At 42.1% G+C, this 20,498-nt stretch overlaps 1 protein-coding gene across 3 annotated transcripts in view; it reads right to left on the reverse strand.

Annotated features, from left to right (window-relative positions):
• The window catches only part of RAP1GAP2 (RAP1 GTPase activating protein 2), a 964,048-nt gene that overhangs the window by 382,056 nt on the left and 561,494 nt on the right, over nt 1–20,498 (reverse strand). For all 3 annotated transcript variants that reach the window (XM_085649926.1, XM_085649925.1, XM_085649924.1), the window contains one exon: nt 17,488–17,523. In XM_085649926.1, coding sequence (XP_085506052.1) covers nt 17,488–17,523 — 36 coding nt within the window. The remainder of the gene's footprint in view (nt 1–17,487; nt 17,524–20,498) is intronic.

Below are 20,498 nucleotides of genomic sequence, written 5' to 3' on the forward strand. Positions count from 1 at the left end.
CTGGTTCACTCCACGTCAAGCCACCCAACTCGAAAAGCCGGTTGCTATTAATAGCAGCAGAACTGCTACCAGTTCTCTAGGCATACTTAACTGAGGAAACTGTGAGAGAATTTATTTGGGAGTGCCCAAGTGAAATCATTTATAAGTAAATATAAGTTGTATAACTTGTAAGCTACGGATGTTTGCATAAGTAGGCGATAAAGTACCTTAGGCTCATAAGAAATGTTGTACAGGGTGTTGTAGAGTTAAAACAATCCCAACAAAGCGGTTAATTATTTTTTTGCCTTCCCCTGAGGTGGCAAGGAATAGTTCAGTGGCAGGCAAGAGTAGTACCTGCTGCACAATGACAGTCAGTCTATAGGAAGGTAGGATTTTGGTTTTTAAAACATTTTGTACAAGTGGCTGTCACACTTTGTCCAGCAGGCGCCCTGTTTGATGCACCTTGGTCTGCCAAGTGGTTTGTTTTTCCAAAGCAAGAGTTTACTCTTGAAAAAATAAAAAAGAATCAATGATCCCGGGGCGCAGGGAGCTTTCTCCCTTTGCGGGGTGTCAATGAGGGAGTTCCCTGCTGTGGACTACCGTGCATCTCATGGCGCTCCTGGACAAGGATATTAGGTGATGGTGGCTCTGGCCTAAATAGAAGGGGACAGCAGTCCGCATGACCCCACGGCTCTCTTAAAACAGGCATCAGCTCTGAGGTTTCTAACAGTGGTGTGAGTGGAGGTTTCACCCTTGTAAACCCAATGTTTCCCTGGAATCTAGAAAGTTTGACAGGGTGAGAGCACCCTGTGTAGTTTCTGCCTATAACCTAACAATGTGATTTTACATGAAGAGAATCTATGTACGAGTCAATAATGTACAGAAGATTGGTCAAAGAGAATATTTTATTTACTCTTGTTGCATACAAGTCCAATTCCAAGTGGCTGTCAATCATCTCTGTTAAGACCATCAATTTGCAAACATGTAGGTGCCCAAACACAAGGTAAACCAGCTTTTACTGAGCAAGATTTAGAACCTGATACACTAATAGTGTTTGCAATCTCAAATCGTGTCATTAATTGAATCAACAGTTCTGTAAAATCACAACTGCCCATGTTCTAAAGATGCTTTGTGGCACATTCTGAATCCCTAAACAGGAGGTGTCACGGGAGGTGGTCACTTCTCCTCCTTGTTATGTGGATTGCAATGTATCAATGGCTTTTGACTACACTTGCGTATGCAAACAATTGATGAGTTACCAACACTAAACGCGGCGGTAACTACCTGTGGGGCAGCTTTCGCCATGAGAGTTATGGTGGACAACCAACTGGAGTAGACAGTTGTTCAAAAAGGCCACTCCACACTCTCTCCTTATGTCATTCCCTCCAGGTGAACCTTTTTAAAATTAGCGCGTCTCCATTTGAGGGAAAGAGGATGCTTCAAAAACAAGCATTTGCAAAGCCAATTGTGCTTTCTTTTTATAAATCAGCATCAGGAAATACCATTCGAAAGATGGCCTTCTTTTACTGAACCAATTTTTGTTCACCATTTGATTCTCACACTTTATCTCTCCTGTCCAATGGTAAAGTGTTTGTTCTCACCATTTTAAACATGGTAAAAATGGCATACACTTAATTTGCACATTTAATTTTCTTGGAAGCCCTTACTATGTGGTACCACCTGCACCCAGGGGCTGAAAATTAAGTACAATTAGTGGGTCGTAGTACTCATTGTGCCACCCACTAAAGTAGCACATTAAAACCTGAAGCCTGGGTGTGCACTATTAAACTGCAATTTCAACCTGGCAAAATAAACCTTTTCCCTGGCCTTAACCTTCATTTTTAGCACTTATAAGTCACCCTGAAGGTAGGCTTTAAAAACCCATAAGGCAGGATGCTTGGTATTTAAAAGTAGGACATGTATATTTGATCGTTGGCATGTTCAGGCAGTGAAAAATCTCCAAAGCCATTCTATACTCTGGCAAGGTTGGCTCTCCTGTAACTTAACAGTGGTTTATACTACTACAGTTAACAGGTGCTTAATTCAGTTTGGGAATAGTTAGATAAATATTTCAAGGACTCATTTTGATAGTAATTTAAAATCCCACTTAATGGTCGGGTTGGATTTCATATTACTATTTTAGAAATGACACTTTTTAGAAAGTTGTCATTTTCCTATCTAAAACCACCTAAAGAATTTCCTGCCAATGTCCAACTGCCATCTGACCCTTCTGGCTCACCGGTGGTGAGATGTTTATTACTTCGAGACAGTGGAAAAAGGGCTCTGGATGTGGCGCGAAGGACTCCTCCCTTGACAGGATGGCAGGATGCCCAGCTCCTTCCTCAGCTCCAAAGATGCCTATCCTGTTACTGGCAGATGGATCTCACATCTGGCCCTCCTCTCTTTTGTCTCTCTAGTCAGGCTGGCATCAAATCTACATGAGGGGGATGAATTGAATAGAACTGGTTTAGAAGCTGGACGAAGGATTGTCCACCCCCTATAGGTTGGCACTGAGCATAAAAGTTGACCACATAGACCTCTCCATAGAACACCCTTGTACCTATGAAGAATCAGAAGAGCTGCCCTGCTGTCTGAATCCTGAAGGAAGACTGGACCTGTGCGCCTTGCACCCAGTACCATAGAAATTACTCAAAGGGTCAGTTGGCTAACCTCCTGTTTGAGCTACAGCGACACAACAAGCTTTCAGGGGCCTCTCTCCCTAAATGTGTCCAGCTGACCTGTGCAAACTAGGGTTTGTAATAGAGCCTGCTCCTGGAGTGAGTCGTAACCCTAAAGTGGCGGCCCGTATGTCCTGGACGCATGGCTGGTGTTAGAGTGCACTACTCCTCCCCAAACTGCAAGATGTAGGACTGAAAAACTTTTGGCCAAATTTATGCACAGATAACTGAAGGAGACCTGGGTCACAATTGAAGCCACAGCCATCAGCCTCATCTGGCTGGTTTGTCCCACTGATGGAGATTGAATTTCCAGAAGACTTTCTAAGTCTGAATGTTGAGGGGTTTACCAGGACCAATGTTGTACATCATCTGATCACCGTCAAGGCCTTCCATGGCATGACTCTGTTCTTCTCCCATGCACATCTGTCCCACCTTCATGCATGACTGCACCAGGACCCTGCTGTTCAGCAGCCCACTGTCATCGAGCCCTGCTTTCAATCCATCTTGCCTTCCGCCGACTCATCGTCAAACTACATTTTTTCTTAAAAGTGTCTAAGCCAGAAAATACACTTTCCACCGGCCGCTGTATCAGACCGGTCATCCATCGCGGCCAGCCTTAACTTTTGACTTTGACCCAGTCTAGCATGGCTAGATAGCTGTGGTTGGCGCTTTGTCCTTTTTGGAGCTATTTTTATTTCAATCTTTAAAAATCCATATCTCTGGTTCTACTTATTGAATTTTGTCTTTTTGGTGTCAAGATATGTATGTTTTTAAACCATTGTCTATTTTTCTACATTGGGTTGGGTGTATTCTTGTGTTGGGTTAAACTTTATTACTATTTGGGTAATACAGGAATACTTTACACATTGCCTCCAGGTTAAGCCTGGCTGCTCTGTGCCGTCGCTACCTGGGGATTGAGCCCAGGTTGATTTGATGATTTCATTGATTCAACCTGACAAGGATTGTGATTATTATTTGAAGTACGTTCTCAGCCTCTTCAACTGATACATTAATGTCTTACAGACGACTTAACTAACAAGCATTGGCATAGCCAATAGGTCTCGCCTTTAGGACCTTATAAGTGTTTAGCCATGCAACAGTTGCATAACTAAACACTTATAAGGTCCCAAAAGCAAGACCTATTGGCTATGCCAAGCGGCCGTGCGACCGCGAATGTGAAAGTAATTGCGGTAACGCATGGTGCGCGTGCCCGCGCACATGCACTGTAGCTCTAGGCTGGCCTGGTAGCACTTTTTGGAGCCCTCTCAATATGTCTCGCCAGACCAGCGCATGCGCCGGGTGAGGCGAGACCTAAAAAGGGAATAAAAAGGGCCATGTTCATCTGAATCGGTCATGAATTCTATACTTTTTTGTCATTTCCAGAAAAGCACTGGTTTAGAGTAAATCCCTTTCTGAAACTTGGCATCTCAATGCACAAAAATATGCTAATGCGGTTTGGAATTCTTCCCAAAATGTTTAGCTTCTGAAATAGATATTATGGGGTTCATAAGTGTAATGAGTCAGTAGATGCTTGTTTCTTCTTCAAGAAAGAATCTCCATGGAGCTGCCACTAATAATGCAGAGCAATTACAAAAGAAGGTGAGGATGGGTGGTGTGGCCAGTCTGTGTAGGGAAATTTTGGGAAGGTCAGAGCAGTTCACGGGCAGTAACCAAAGTTAGCAAATGTTCTGGATAGGTTTTGCACTGTTGGTAGCGGCCAGTCCAACTCCTTTCTTCTGCGAAAAGAGAGCGCGGCAAACCAGTCTGACTACAGAGTCACTCCTCGCCAATGCATGCCAGGTGATGGCTCCAAACCATAACCACCTCACCAAGCAACGGAACCCACCACTGCACTACAACGTGCTTCCAACCAGCCCCAATCTCAGCATCCATCTCCAACTTTCTCCTCGCCTCTCAATGCACCTCCAACTCATGCCTAACCCCACCACGCAACCCTAACCAACGCTACCGCACCACGCACCTCGCAGCCACCAGACCTCAACACGCACCTCCAACCTGCCCAACCTCACCTAGCACTTCTTACCGGATCCATAAATTGGACACTGTCTAAAAGAAATATTTACAAAACAGACTTTTGTGATTATTTTTTAAAAAGTGTACAGAGATTCGTTTCAGGCTTCCATGTTGGAGGAAGCTCAGAGCCTGGCAGCTGCGTCCACATCTAAAACAAGCAGACAGACGTTAAACCTGAAAGCATTTCACCTTTCATTAACCTTTCTTAGGCCCCTTTTCTCAGCTTCATCTGGTTTTACTGGAACCCTCCCTTGTAATATTTATGACATGTCACACAAGAACTTATCACAAATAGCTGACTTTCCTCTGATTTAGCAAGCTGCCCTGCACCTTGACAATAGCTGGTTTTGCATCACTTGGTGTGTGCCTGGCATGACCCGCCACAGACACAGGAATCTGCCTCTCTGGTGTTGTTTTACCTGGCATGCACCCCCTTTTATGAACTGCACCCATAGGCTGATTGTGTGACGCTCCATTGTCCTTTTGTTGACAGATGATTCAGACAGGAATGTAAAGTAATTGTGGCAGGTTCCCACCCCACCCTCTCTAAAAATATCTCCTCCCACGGGTTGGCAAATTTTAAACTAGTTGTATGTATAAAGTTTTAAGACCTGTTGGAGAGGGCGAAGTCCAATATGCCCGCAGCTCTCAGGAAGGCTCACTTATGAAAGTTCATGGCAGCTGGGCTCAAATAATCTTAACCACTAAGGATTCGTAGGAGTACCACTCCATTCCATTGTTTTAGGTTGTCTGCGCCATTACATACGGAGAACTACCTGACGCAAATAAGTCTTAACTCTGCTACAGAGTCTACTCCCAGCTTCTAGGCTTCTTTCACTCCTAGACCCCCAGGGGGAAGTATCTGCAAACAACTGGGGGGAAAAAAGCAAATACCTATAACTTCTCGGGTCACAGCCAAATGGAACGGATGCTTTGAATTTGCCCTGTCAACAGTAACAACTTGCTTTTGACACGTGCCTCCAATTACCATCCTGTCGTTTTCAAAATATTATTTTAAATGGAAATATTTAGAGTTCAGGCAGATAACATAGCATCTTTTTAATTATTGAGGTGGATACTACCACTTGTGATGTCGCTGAGGATAGAGGGAAGCCGAGGCCAAGCAGCAGAGAAAAGCAAGGACCGGATGTGGACAGTGGCCCAGGAAGGAGGTTCATGTGGGCGCCACCTCTAATTCTGGGCGTGGGAGGAGGTAGTAATGGAACAGAACACTAGGCGTGACTTTAAGCCACGGGTGAGGCCACAGAGGGAGCTTCCAGAGCTGTGAACTTCAGAGTGGTGGACCAGCAGAGCATGGCGAACTAGAACACAGAGGGGCAAGAGGAACCCTAAAAGCGCCGACAGCCGCATCACCTAGACGAGCTAAACTCACAGAAGGAAGTGGAAAAAAAAGCACAGAAACTAACAAACAAGTGCCAGTGGGAAACAAATGAACCACTGATGGAAGGTGGGTTATTGGGGTGGTAGGTAGGCACCGAACACCAGCAACAAGGCCACGAACACGATACTGGGTCCTAAATAGAGTCTCTATAAATGAGTCCCTTGCTCAACCCTTGGTAGCTGACACAGAGAAATTAGGCTTGTAAAACATTATGGGGATCCTGCTTATACTTAGATGGCCCGGCCCCTGGAACGCTTAAGGGAGTCCTTGGGAATACTCACAATGCAAAAATAAATTTCTAAGTGCCCATACCACCAAAGTCAAGTTTGCAGTGAATTTTACTTTTAAAAGCAGTGTTGCAACACAGGGCTGCTTTAAAATGACCTCAGACTCTCAGCAGTGCACACATACAAGTGCAACAAAGGCTGCTGGCCTCTAAACTGTCATGAGCTATTATCTACTAGGGACTTTTAGGGTAGGTTGTGCCAATCATAAGGGTACCTCAATGCATGTGTTTGTGTTTAACATAGCACTACCCTTGAGCCTTGCTAGCAGATCCCAGGGCACAGTCAGAGCCAGCTACCGCCCGCGTCAGTCAGGATACAAAAAATGGGGAATGAACAGATAACAATTGTGACTGTGTAACATACCACCCTCCAAACAAAAGGTAAGGAATCATTAACCTGCACCCAGGTAGTCCTCATCAGCTAAGTGGAAAAACCTGGTAACTCCATCCGAATTTGGATAGGCAATCCCAGGTCTTTACTCCACTGTGAAGTTCATTCCCTGTAGAGAAACAGACCACCTCAAGAGCTTGAGATTCACCCCCCCCCCTCATCTGCATAAGACATCTGAGTGAACCACGGTCAGTTTGAACATGAAAATGAGTACCAAACAGTTATTGTCTTAGCTTTTTCAGGGGCCACACCATAGCAAAGGCTTCCCTCTCAATGACACTCCATCTTTCTTCTCTGGGGAGAAGTCACCAGCTAATAAAGGCATTTGACTGACCAAGGCCCTCTGCATTTACCTGTGCCAACACTGCCCCAATCCCTTGTTATGAAGCATCTCTCGGTACGACAAATTCCTTGGTGTAGTCAGGGGCAAGAACACTGGGGCTGAACACATAGCATCTTTCAGAGTGTCAAAAGCCTTCTGGCACTCTGAGGTCTGCACAATCTTCTTTGGCCTTTTCTTACAAGTGAATTCTGTCATGGGAGCCACAATGGCCCCATGATTCTGAACAAACCTTCTATAGTACCCAGTCAATCCAAGGAATGTCCTGACCTGTGTCTGGGTAATGTGAGATGCCTAATCCGAAATGACTTGAATTTTGGCCTTGGGAGGCTGTGCATGCCCTCCACCTACAAGGTTGCCCAGGTACACCACATAATTCTGCCCTATGTGGCACTTGCTGGCCTTAATAGTCAGGCATGCTTGCTGCATGGCCTGAAGCACTTCCCTTAAGTGGTTCAGGTGATCCTCACAGGTAGAACTGTACACAGCTGTATCATTCAGGGAAGCTGCACTGAACTGCTTCAACCCCCCAGGACCGTGTTCACCGACCTTTGCAAGGTGGGAGGGGCATTCTTTCAGGCAAAACGCATTACTTTGAACTGGTAATGTCCCACTGGTGTGAAGAATGTTGACCTCTCCTTTGCTCCCTCAATTACGGCAATCTGCCAGTAGCCTGAATTGAAATCAGAGGCGGGATTTGGTTTACAGAAAAGAAAGTCCTATAACTTCCTTTCTGTGCATGTTATGATAAGTTCAACAATGCCAAGTTGCTGGATTTATCAATACCATTCAGTTCAGTCTTTGAATGATATCTCCCCAATCTCCTAGCAATGTTTATGCATCCATAACATATTGCCATGTCACCCTATGAGTCCAACTATCTTCAATGGGGAAAATGAAATGTGCAATTTCTTCCTCACCAAGGTTTACAAAATATCTTTTATAAAGCCCTTGCTCATAATTACAAGAACCCCCCACCCCTGGAACAGCTAAGGGAGACCTGGGGGTTCCTAATATGCAAAAATGATTTAGATTACTTCACAGCACCAAAATTGACTTTATAGTAAATTTCCTACACTGGGTAAAAATAAAATTGTCAGCTTTCACTTACCAGGGTATATAAAAACATATTTTATGTGGACCCTGCTTATAGTTATATGACCCCACACCTGGAACACTGGGGTAGACATTGGGGGTACCCATAATGTAAAACTAAGGTAGATCATCACTTTTAAAGTGCCCATACCACCAAAGTTGAGTTTGCAGTGAATTTTACTTTTAAAAGCAGTGTTGCAACACATGGCTGATTTTAAAAAGACCTAAGGCTTACAGCAGTGCACACATACAAGTGCAACAAAGACTGATGGCCTCACAACTGCCATGCCCTATTGTATACTAGTGACTTATAGGTAGTTGTTAACTCCTTGCACTAATATCTACTGGGGACTTATGGGGTAGGTTGTGCCAATTAGAAGTGTACCTCAATGCATGTGTTTGTGTTTAGCTAGCAGATCCCAGGAAACAGTCAGCGTCAGCTACCACCAGCATCACAAAAAACAGGGGGGTGAATAGGCAAAAAGGGAGACCTTCTAACAACCACGAAAAAAGCAATGCAAGGAAGAAGACACAAAAGAAAAATGCAGTGATGCTTCTAGAGGAGCATGGAAGGAAGCAAGGAAGGAATAAAGAAGAAGACCCAGCTTAGGGCCTGCATTGCTGAGATTACTGAATTACTCTCACTGTGCATGCCAGTAAATCTACACGTCAAAACAGAGATCTGGTTGCAACAAGAGCAAGGCTGCTGCGTCCCGTACGGAACAAGATGCCCAAGGCAGAGAGCCAGCGTAGGTGTTGCTAGAAGGAGTACCCGACAGAGGGAAACAGAAAGGTGGAAGTTAATCTTTTTGTAGCAACAACAGTGAATTGGTGAACTGAAATAGAGTGAAATTAAATATGAATCCCCCCCATTAAATATGTATCAAATGTAACTGCGGAGGCGTTGCTCAAACGCCCCAATGGCTGAGGGAACAATAAAAGCAGTTGAGGAAAAATACTAGAGACAACACAATAAAGTCATTGTGTGCAGACTTCGAAGCTTAAGGAACAGTTGTGGTGAGAAGAGACTGGAAATAACTGACCATAATGTGATCAATAATAACTTGTTTCTTGATATAACATTCAGTAGCAGCCAGCCTGCTCACTTGTTTGGATTCTTAAGCTGCTAAACATGGATGTGCGGTGCAAATGGTCTATTGAGAGATCAAAGGCATGTGAAGATCATTCACTGGGATTTTTTACCACAGACAAGTGAAAAACATTGTGTAGGAGGCAAATACAGAGCATCCATAACAATGCATTGAAGCATCGGTAGCCCCAAAAAATTTGGCCTTTCAAACAAAGTAGTCGATCTATTATCTCTCGCTTCCTAAATTTATTTTATGTTTACGATTCCAAGATGGCTGATATGTTGCTTTCAACTCATCCGCCATTGTGGAACTGTAAATTAACAATAAAGAATAGCAACATGCATTCAAAGATGGTTGCCTGTCCACATATATGCATGCATGTGAAACAATCTCTGAGTGCCCTAGGCATATTTTATTATTCTTTACCATTCCAAGATGGCCAAAGTGTTGAAACAAATGCATCGTCCATCTTAGAATGGTAAAGACTGATAACAATGGAAATAAAGATGGCCACCAAAACAATGCCTTTGCAAGATGTGGCAGAGTGCTAGTGGCAATGAGCAGTCCTGTAGTAGTGTGAGAGGAGCTGCCGGGTGATAGCAAAAGAAAAAAACGCCTAACAATTGTAAAAGTGAAAAATAGCACTTGTTTTTTCTTCTCCAAAAAGGGCAGATTGGCTTAATACTCGGGTACTCATAGGGCCTACTAGTGAGGAAAAGTTGAAGAAAGCTAACTTATGGGCATAAGCAATGACAAATGAAAGGACCAATGGATGATGACGGATGCCCTAAAACCCCTTCATGTATGTATGTTTGAATATTATCCTTGAAAGCTGAGCCAAAGGTAATGTCAAAGAATGTACACAGCAGTTGACTACTTTGAAGAAAGATATTTTAGACCTATCATCAGAACTTTAAAAGAGGGGTGCGAGTTATGTTTTTCCACCACACTGTCATGCTAATTATGAAAAACCTAAAAACTATTGTAATTATAGAACACTAGGGATGGGGACAGCTTTGTGAGCTAGACATGTGCAGCATACGACCACTTTACCCTAGTATCTGTGATGGAGCAGGTAAAACAACATTTTGTATACCTCCTCTAATATGCATGGAATTAATTACATAATCATACTAAAAATTAATTTATATAACCTGTTTGAAGTGGAAGTGTTACTAATCAACCTTTACACCTTGATAAATATAAATACACGTGGGACTAAATTGCTAATTGCATGGCAAAGTTAAATAATTAACAATGGTACGCGAACTAACCTTAGATTGTGTTAAAATAGTGAAATTGCATGGTTTATATTGCTTTGGGATTGTATTGTGGCTTAAAGTTATCCTGTGGTAAGTATTATTGCTTTAAATGTTGCTGCAGCTAAGAAAATACTAATATTTATTGGGATTAGTGTGGGTTTTAAACATTAGAACTTTCATTTCTACATTTTAATTACTGTTATGTTTATTTTTGCTTAAGTTAACATTCGGGCCTACTAGGCCGCAGTACCCAAGATGGCGTTCTCTGAAGCAGATGCCACCATGTGCGCGCGATAATTTCTGCGCATGCTCAGACGGCTCTTGAGATCATGTGGTGACCTGAACTCCTGACATCGTGTTTCCTGCTAAAGACAATGTGTTGGGGACTTGACCGCAAGCCAGAAGATGTTCGAATGGGAACTTGGGAGAAGACAAAGGATGAACCTGTCAATAGGACCCTTTTACCTTGAAAAGATACATTTGCCGTTCTCGCCTGAGAATACGGAAAAATAACTTTCAATTTGTGACCCCTTGTGCCAAGTCACCATGGAAAACCAGTTTGCATTGGGTAAAGTGTAATGAACTATTGATAACCCCAAACTGTCCAATCAGAACATTTGGTTTGCCCCTAAAGTTGCCATATCTTGTATGAAGTAAGGCAGAAAAAGGGTATAAAGAACCCCTCATTGGAAATTATTAGGTGTGCTTGCGTTAGAGTTGGAGTTGCCGTTGAGGTTGCAGCTGGTGTCGCAGTTGGCGTTGAATTTGGGAAATAACTACGCGGTTGCGATTGTCTTTGGGTTAATTTTCTTGAGAAGGAGTTCTTGTTGGGTCGTTGTTCCTCTTTCAAAATTCCAAATTTTATCCTATGCTGTCAGTCTGAGTGTGGGATTGACCCGTACTCCGGATTGATGTATGGACTTTGCTGAATTTCAGAACTTTATTACGCTGCATCGTGTATTTTGCATGACGGTTTGATCCTTTGATGAGGGTCAGACTGCCTTTTGGAGGGAGTCTTCACCCGAGAATGCAGATAACTCCCTATTTGAACTGAAGTTATCGTCACCTGTCTATGGGTAAATGATTTACTGCATTTTTCTTAAATCTTTGTCTACAAGTAATTCATTAATGTTTATTTTCTCTTTAATAAATCTAAAAATCAAATAATTAGCTGTAGTCAGTAAATACAAGATTTAAAGAGTTCGATTCATGTTTAGATAAACAAAATTGAAATAATAAGAAATTAGTTGTGGTTTCTTAAATTAATTACTGAAAATATCAAATGTTTTCTTAGGCTTTAATTGTGTTTTAGCTGGTTCTAATTCACCATCAACCAGTCCAACTAGTTGGTCCATCGACCAAACAGTGGAGTGCCTTGATAATAAAGTCAGGATTCTGAAAATTGTATAACATGTGTACATAAAGTAGTAAGAAGTTAATTCTGATAGGTAATAAGGTGCCCACTTATCCAGCAGCCCCTTTCTCCTGTGTACAGATTCGGGTGAGTTTGTGAAGTGTGTTGGTGTTATGGGCCCCACCAATGAATGTATGAATGAACCCATGTGAATAAGAATCTGTGACATAAGGAGAATATGTAAATTTTATCCCTTTTCCGCTGCATCATCTGACAAAAGAAATCGCTTTCTGGAATTGTTTTGTCTATGTTTCTGCAGTTCCACCGAACACACAGTCTTGTGGAAGACAAAGAGACAAAAGATAAGCAGAAAGAGATGACGGACTACAAATGGAAAAGGAAAATTAGAAGGCTGCCGTGACCAACAGTAAGGTGTAGACACAGCTATGTGTAGACGTCCCATGTGCATATTCCTTGAGGAAAAAGTAAGTAAAAGGTATGGATGTCAATTGTTCAAGTGTTAAGACGGGTCAGTCACAGCAATGTGACAGCATCAATTCCACAGAATGGGGACCACAAATCCGCTGTGACGATGCTGACTGCAGATTGAAGCAATCTCACTTCCTATGGAGATCCACACGGGGGGACAGTGGGAGCAGGAAAAATGGCAGGATCCAGGTGAAATGGCAATAAGACAACAAAGATTGAGAGACAGAACAAGCAGTCTCCGAAGGGCAAAAGACAAGTGGTGAATTCTAGCTCAGAATTAAAAGCTAGAGAGAAAGACCACAGTGGAGAGGTCTAAAAGAGAAGGATTTCTCAGAAAGAGTAGGCATCCCATAGCTGTAGAGGTAGGAGGCGTGGGGGAAGTATGATCTCATGAAGTTATATTTATAAGGTTGAAAGACGATGATAGGTATCAAGAAAGGAAGGAAAAAGAAGACAGGGAGGAGATGGTAATATTCAGGGAATAAAGCAAGGATTTCTGTTGCGAACAGATGTAGAGGAGCAGGAAAATAGTAATCATTGAAGCGCTGCGGCCCAGGTGTGTGCTGAATCACTGCTACCAAATTCGGGGGCACATTTACAGGCGCTTGTCTCCACCACAAAGTCACTTTCAGTGACGTTGTGGTGGCGACAGGGGCCTCGCCTTTTTTACAAGGCAACATTAAGCTACTTATCCTGGCTAAACACTGCCTTGTAAATAAGGCACCCTTTCACGCTGTACTTAGCATGAAAGGGGAGGGCAATGGGTGTTACAGTGGGCGCTCCAACGAAACACCCATCGATTTTGACGTTGTCCCTTATTTACAAGGGCAGCGTAAGTAGGAGGCAGCGCCAAAATTATGACCAGGGAAAACCTGGTCTTAAACAGTTTCCATGTGTGCTGCTGCCTTGTGTAGAAACAGCAGAATGCAAATGATTGTTTATGTGCAGGAAGGTGCCCCTTCCTGCACATAAACAATCATTAAAAAAAATGATGTTTTGCAACTTCTATGTGTGGTGCATTAAGCACTACACACAGAAGTCACAAAACACCATTTAAAGATTGTTTAAAGGAGACCTTCCTGCACATAAACAATCTTCCCCTCAACGCAGGCACCCTTGCACTACGGTGTAGCACCAGGAGGAAAATACAGGGCTTCACCATATTTTAGTAAATATGGTGCAGCCTTGTGTTTCAAAAGTGATGCAGCGTTTTGTTAGCCTTCTTGGTTTAACAACACAATTCGCCACTTTCTTGTGAATATGCCCCTCTGTTATTTCATTTAGCACCTAAATACTGGGACAGGGGTCTATTTTCTCTTCTTGTGTTAGTACCCATGGCAGCACTGCTACGCTGCTCAGAACAAGAGAAAGGGGAGTAACAGAGCTGTAGGAGAAAGGAAAGGATGAGTATCACCCCTTTACTGCCAAGGTCAGCATCTGCCATCTAAAGCCCAAACATTGCAATAACATAGGGAACAGAGGAAGTAATGGGACAATTTGAAATTGAATAAATTGGGAATGTGATACAGAAATTATGGTTTGGGTGTCGGTGGGTGAATACATTTTAAAAATGTGACCTATCACATGTGGGGACAAACAGGTAACTGTTTTCCTCAATAGATGCGAAATATTTTCAATTTTTCATAGAGTTCACATAAATGTAACCTCTTGACAACAAGATTTGCAGTAAAAAGAAAATCCTGCAAGTATTTTTATATGAATAATCCCATCCAATATCCTACAGAGAAACTGATATGAAAAACGCAACCCATATGACGCTGCATAGACTGTCCCTTTCTCACAATTTAGCAAAAATATAATGTCTTACACCCTCAATCAAAATTCTTAACTTCCAAAGTGAAAAAGTCATGGAATGATGATGGGAAGGGAATAGTGTTTGTAAAATGTAGCATACAAGGCATTCTATTGACGACAGATTTAGTAAATCTGGCAATGGCTTGAAAAGCAGACTTTTCCCTAAACTGACCAGTGTAGTGAAGGCAGAAGAAGTAATATAACTGATTAAAGAAGGAGATTGGAATCTCACATAAGACCTATTACTGGATAGGTCAGGAAATAAAGGCACAGGAAATATATCGAAAGAGTAAAATTGGGAAATATTGACTGGGTGAACTATAGTGTCTATGTAGCCACCAAAAAAGGAGAATATACTATTGCCTTTTGTGGACAGGTATTCCTTGCCAGAGTAGACTGAGTTCTGATGGCTAGATCACCTTCAAGAGGGATGACCAGTGTGGCATAACAGAGGGAAGAATATCATATTGTTAATGGATGATGAAAGCAGAAGTAGGAAGTGAGGATATCGTGCTAGGAATATGAAGAATTAATATGAGTAACACTAGAGTACCAGTGAAGACATTAAAACTAAAGTTGTTGACAAATAAACTCCTGAAATCCAGAAAGACTGGCTAGGCAGCATAACAAGCAAATATAACCCCGGAAATGATGGAGGAGGCTGCGACATAGAAGAGCTTAGGCAGAGAGATGCAGTAGTCGCTGAACAGGCAAATAATGCAACTGACAAATGAATGCACACCAACAATCTGTTACAAACCTACCAAGATCTAAATATACCTTACATATTTGTTTTACAAAATATGCATTCTGCACCCAATATCAGAGCATGCACAGACAATATGAGCAGGGAGAAAAGGCAGGGATGCAACTAACTTATAGTGTGCGCAGTCGTGCAATGGAAATAGGAGGTCAACCACCCTTTGAACTGTGCAGTCCCCTCTCCCCCCACACAGGCAACAGACTCAGTATGTTGGCTTAGGACATAGTAAATGTACTTCACATGAAACAATGTGAACCAATAACATTACACAATAGAAAATATCACAAAATACACAGCAAGGCCGAACACAGCATTGCACATATCCTATTTACAACCCCTTTTTGGGGGCAACATAGTAAAAAAAGACCAGGTGAGATGAACTGACACATCATACATTTCGGATAGCTCCAGAGACCACATAGCGCATTGGTCCCTGCTTGGGCATCCCATGACTCTTGGTTATGCTCCACATAATCTCTGGGGTACCCGAGGTAGGATGCAACTAACTATTCTGGTTAAAAAGATGAAGCAAGGGCAGGAATGCCAGTGTTGACAATAAATGGAGATATTCTGAAGAGGTTAATGAGAATACATGAAGATTTTATCAATGTCTTTAAATGTTTGCATCAATCAGAGAAGATGAATTTATGTCAGAAGCAAAGCTCTCAAAATTTGTTTGGACAAAATCGCCATAACCAATATCGACATGTACACAGTCGCTCAGCACTTGGTGATGGATGTGCCTCTGAGAACACAAGGCTGTCCGATAGCTTGTTACAAAACCCACAGCCCATGAGTGGTGCATTGCCATGTATAGCTTTGAAAGAGGAAGAGAGAAACAGAAAAGACCAGAGAGTAATTAAAGAGAGCACACAACCAAACATGGACAAATTCAGGACAGCTCATGGAAAGTGTGAGATTTTGATGTGACTCCCACAGATAAAAAAAGACATCAACACTTTTGTCAACGTTTTTACAGATATACCCAAGAAAGAATTCCTAATTATCATAAATGAGACTCATGCAGAAGTTGGGATGGACATTTCTCCAGAGAGAATATGAGATCACTGCTAAACACATAACGGCAGACAAGCGACAACCAGAAACCCAAAGCCGTGCTCTGGCTCAATGCTGACAAATTGTTCTATTTGGCGCAGTGATTTTACCAAATTATGACAATGAGCAAATTTGGTTTACATTACAAATTCATAATTTACTTAGAGTAAGATACTGTAGCCACACCACACTTATAAAAGGTGGATCATTTAGAATCACCAGAAAGTATGATTGGCCACCACTGCTACTAGCCATAGGACCAACCGCAAATTCAAAATATTTCACACCATTGGAAGAAACATAAAACTCATACTGTAAGCAGACCATGAGTTGTAATGAAAGAAAAAACGACACAAAACAACCTGAAAAGGACAATGCAATAGGCCTTGATATTTTTAAAACATAAGTGGGGATTGTGAAGTTGCATTTTTTTTTATAACCTTGATAAAGTTCGGTGAAAACTTTCACAACTTTACAAAGATGCAAAGCTTTTTACTTTGTCACCTAATACAAAAAATCATGTTTTTTTCAACAATTATAACACATACTCTTAACAAAATCATTCTGCATAAGATATACTTCACAGAGGCACTTAGACATCATTCTAAAGGCTGTACGTGCCAGTAAGATGTACTGATTTTATGACTGCTAGACCACATTTGGAATTCGCAAGGTTTGATTCCAATTGTATAAGGATTTACGGGCGCAAAGATTTCACTGTGAGTAAACCTACTCACAGACATGAAAAGTGGGTTTTACCAGGTGGGGAGTGGGTAATGAATACCCTGTTAGTCCACAAACACCCACTTCCAGGACTATTCACAAACTCATTTTGAACCCTTCCTACCTTGTAAAAGGGCATACATTTACTCCAAATATGGTCAGGCGCAAAGCCCTTTCCAGGCTGGGAAGGGAAGAGAGCACCCTCAGATGTTGTAGGTGCATTGTGGATGGCGTTTCTCTACAAAAAAAGAGTTTACAATGTGGATGAAAAAGAATTCTATAGCACATTTGCTCTGGCACAGTGGTGTTTTTATGGGAAAATAGTCCTGTACATATCCCTGCAGTCAAAAACGAAATTCACAAATGTTTTCAAGGAACCCTGGAAACCTGCAACTGTGGGAGATTTCCAGGTGCAGATCTAGTCATTTTTGTGAAGTTTTTAAAGTTGTGAATTTACAACCTACATCTTTCCTGTACAATGCTGCTGTCAATGACAAACACTATTTGCTGCTCAAAGGATTAATACAAAAATAAATAGATGCTTGGGGAATGTGGTCTATTAAAGCCACACTTTACCACGTTCATCCTGACTGGTAATCACAAGTGTCTTATCAACAGTAAGTAAAACACCCCAAAGATGCAATAGGTCACCCCGCGCGAAGGGGTGTTGGTAAAACCCTCCCTCAGCACATAGAAATTCCTTTGCTGCATGTTTCAGAGATCTCTTACCTGCATTTTTTCCAGCATCTCGAAAAACTCTGCAGACTGTTGAAATAAAAAAAAATAAGAAGTCAAATCAGGTTGTCTGTCTGATGCTTGCAGATGAGTAAAACACTATAAAAAAATCATAAATGTAATTCCAATTACAAGTGATTCGGACACTGATTTTCTCTGTCACATACAGATGTTTCATCAAATTACCTCATTTGGATGCACGATAAGGTATAATAACAGATTTAAACAAGCATTGGCATAGCCAATAGGTCCCGCCTTTGGGACCTTATAAGTGTTTAGCCATGCAACAGTTGCATAACTAAACACTTATAAGGTCCCAAAAGCGAGACCTATTGGCAATGCCAATGCTTCTTTTAACTGCTGCAATCTATTGAAGCCTCACGGAGAACATCAAAGCGGCCGTGTGGCCGCCAAAGTGATCAAACATCAAAGCGTGCGTCCGCGAAAGTGAAAGTAATCGCGGTAAAGTGTGACGCGTGCACCCGCGCACATGCACTGTAGGTCTAGGCTGGCCTGGCAGCACTTTTTGGAGCCCTCTTAAAATGTCTCGTCCTAAAAATGTGGGATTCAGACTGGGAGACAAAATTGGTCGTATGGATCACAGAGATATTATCTCTGGCAGCTTATGGAAAAAACTGTTAGATAAAATGACTGTGACAACAAAAACAAATACTATAGAAATGGATGTCGCTATTGTTAGACTTGAATGCGTAAACAAATGTATGTTATTTTCACAGTGCCATTTCTTATTTGTGCCTTTTTTGTTCTTCCTATCTGTAATATTTACTTCAGATGCTACTTTTAAATTGCAACATCGTTTTTTATGTGTTTTTAGAGAACTTATAAAACTATCCTGCACAACTGGACCCAATTTTACTGTTAGATAAACCCTCTTTTTTAAGGTCACTCCCATTTTTCGATGACTGGAATTGCTGTTTTTTGTTTAACTCCGTACAGTTGGACACTGCGCTGAATGTGCCGTAACAGTGTGCAGTGAAGGTGCTCTGACTCCTAAAACATGGTTAAATGTGCTAATCCCCAACTGGAATATTTAAGTTTCCATTAAGGACATAGATGGTGCAGTAAAATACATCAATGGTATGGAAAGCTACATTTCATATGTGGACTGCAGCACATACTTTGCCATCAACTAGGCCTACAAGGAAAACATGGCTTTAGGCATACATGTGTAGTCTGGCTGCTGCAGCTCTTAAATCTACAGGCAAACCTGTCGAAACAACCCTTTCTGACAGGAAAGAACCCTACTTTCACTAAATAAGTCACCCTTAAGTAGGTCTTGTAGCTCAGAAGGTAGGGTACTTAGTAATTATAAGTGGTCCATTGAGGTGTTTAGTATTCGCATGTGCATGCGGTGACTAGCCCCCAAATGTCATTTTCATTGTGAGGGTCTGGAGCTGTACTAGTGAAAAAACTAAAGTCCAGAATAAAATGCTGTTTCTGATCATTTGAGTTTGGTAGAAGCTACAGGAGCGTTTCAGCCACTATTTTTAATATTTATTAAAAAGTCATTCCATTGCTGAAGAAGGAGTTTTGATACATATTAAGGAAAAGTAACTTAAAAAAAGTTAGTCTTTGTCAGCCTGAGCCTCCAGTTGGCTAATGAGCGTTAGTCTGCAGCAGCTGGCCCCTGTTAGTGCTTCCCCCTAATGAGGTGCAAACCCATTTGGAAGGAAGACCAGGGTATGACATATGCATTTCCTCTCAGCTCATGAAGCGTAGCTGGGGAGAGTTCCGGAACTTTATTAACTTGATAAGGACCACAGAGAGGTCCACCCTTTCATACTTCAGTGTAAAGAGGGAGGGGTCTGGAAAATAGAAGCCTTTTGCCCCCTGGTCTGTGTGTAGCCAGTTTAGCACCAGCTGAGTGGGAGGAGGAGCTGGCCATAAAAGCAGTTTGGTGTAGCGGTGTAGGAGGGAACTACTATAATTCGTAACACACCATTGGCAGGTGCATAAGCCAGCTCCAAGGACAGAAGGTTGTGTCATCTTGGATTTCACTTAATATAGTACACTGTGCGATAGGCAGTAAGGCAAAGAGAATGTGCTTCAAAAGAGGAAATGGGTTGCCCCAGGTACTTTTTTAACATTGATCAGAAAATCTTCACCTCAAATTGGTTAGTGGATCTTCACCCGCAGCTCATCAGAACTTGTGGAAGAACAGCTGGACCTGTTATGTGTGACCTGTATGGAGACCTGAAAGGCTGGACCTGCTCCCACTAGTAGTCAGGACTGAGAATTGGACGCTGAGGGTTGACTGACCTCTTGTGTGACTACAGAGACAAGAGTAAGAGGCCTTTTTCCTAGAGTGACCAGCTGACCCATAGCAAGTGGACCTGGACTGGACCTTGCTGGTGGCCTCTGCTAGAGTGAGCCCTGGCCTCTAAGTGTTGTCTCTTTAGGTCATGGGAGCCTTAGGAGTGACCAAGTGGAGCTGCTCCAGGAAGTCTGGAAAGCTGAGACTTAGAACGTTTTTAGAATTCAAAGACCTCCAAAGCTAAAGCCGGACCTTGCACAAAGATGTTCAATTTAGAAAGGACTTTGTCAGATGTTAGGCTTGCTTCAATTCCATCAAAAAAATTGATTAAGAGTTTTGTGGACAAGTACTTTGTGACAAATATGATGGACATACCGTCCATCTTATTACAAGTGCATCATGGAAAAATGGACTTGTAAGAAGGTGGAAAGGAAACGTTTCATATTCCTGACTGAGTACCAGTCTACCAAACTCTAAATGATGCCCTCAGCTCGAAGATAGAAATGGCCTGATGAGAAGAGTTCTGTGGCTGCAATATTTGAATTTTCCCACACAGACCTATTCCCACCAAAACCAATAGGTTCAGCTGAACTTTATTTAATTTCTATACAACTGTAAAAGGACTTCACCAGAAACAGCCTACATCGTTGCCTCACTAGAGTATTTTTTAAATTACTTTCACCGAATAAGTCACAAGATCAAATCTATGAACGGGACTACCTGCTTGGAG

Source organism: Triturus cristatus, chromosome 3_2 (assembly GCF_964204655.1).
Source record: "Triturus cristatus chromosome 3_2, aTriCri1.1, whole genome shotgun sequence".
NCBI classification, from domain to species: Eukaryota; Metazoa; Chordata; class Amphibia; order Caudata; family Salamandridae; genus Triturus; species Triturus cristatus.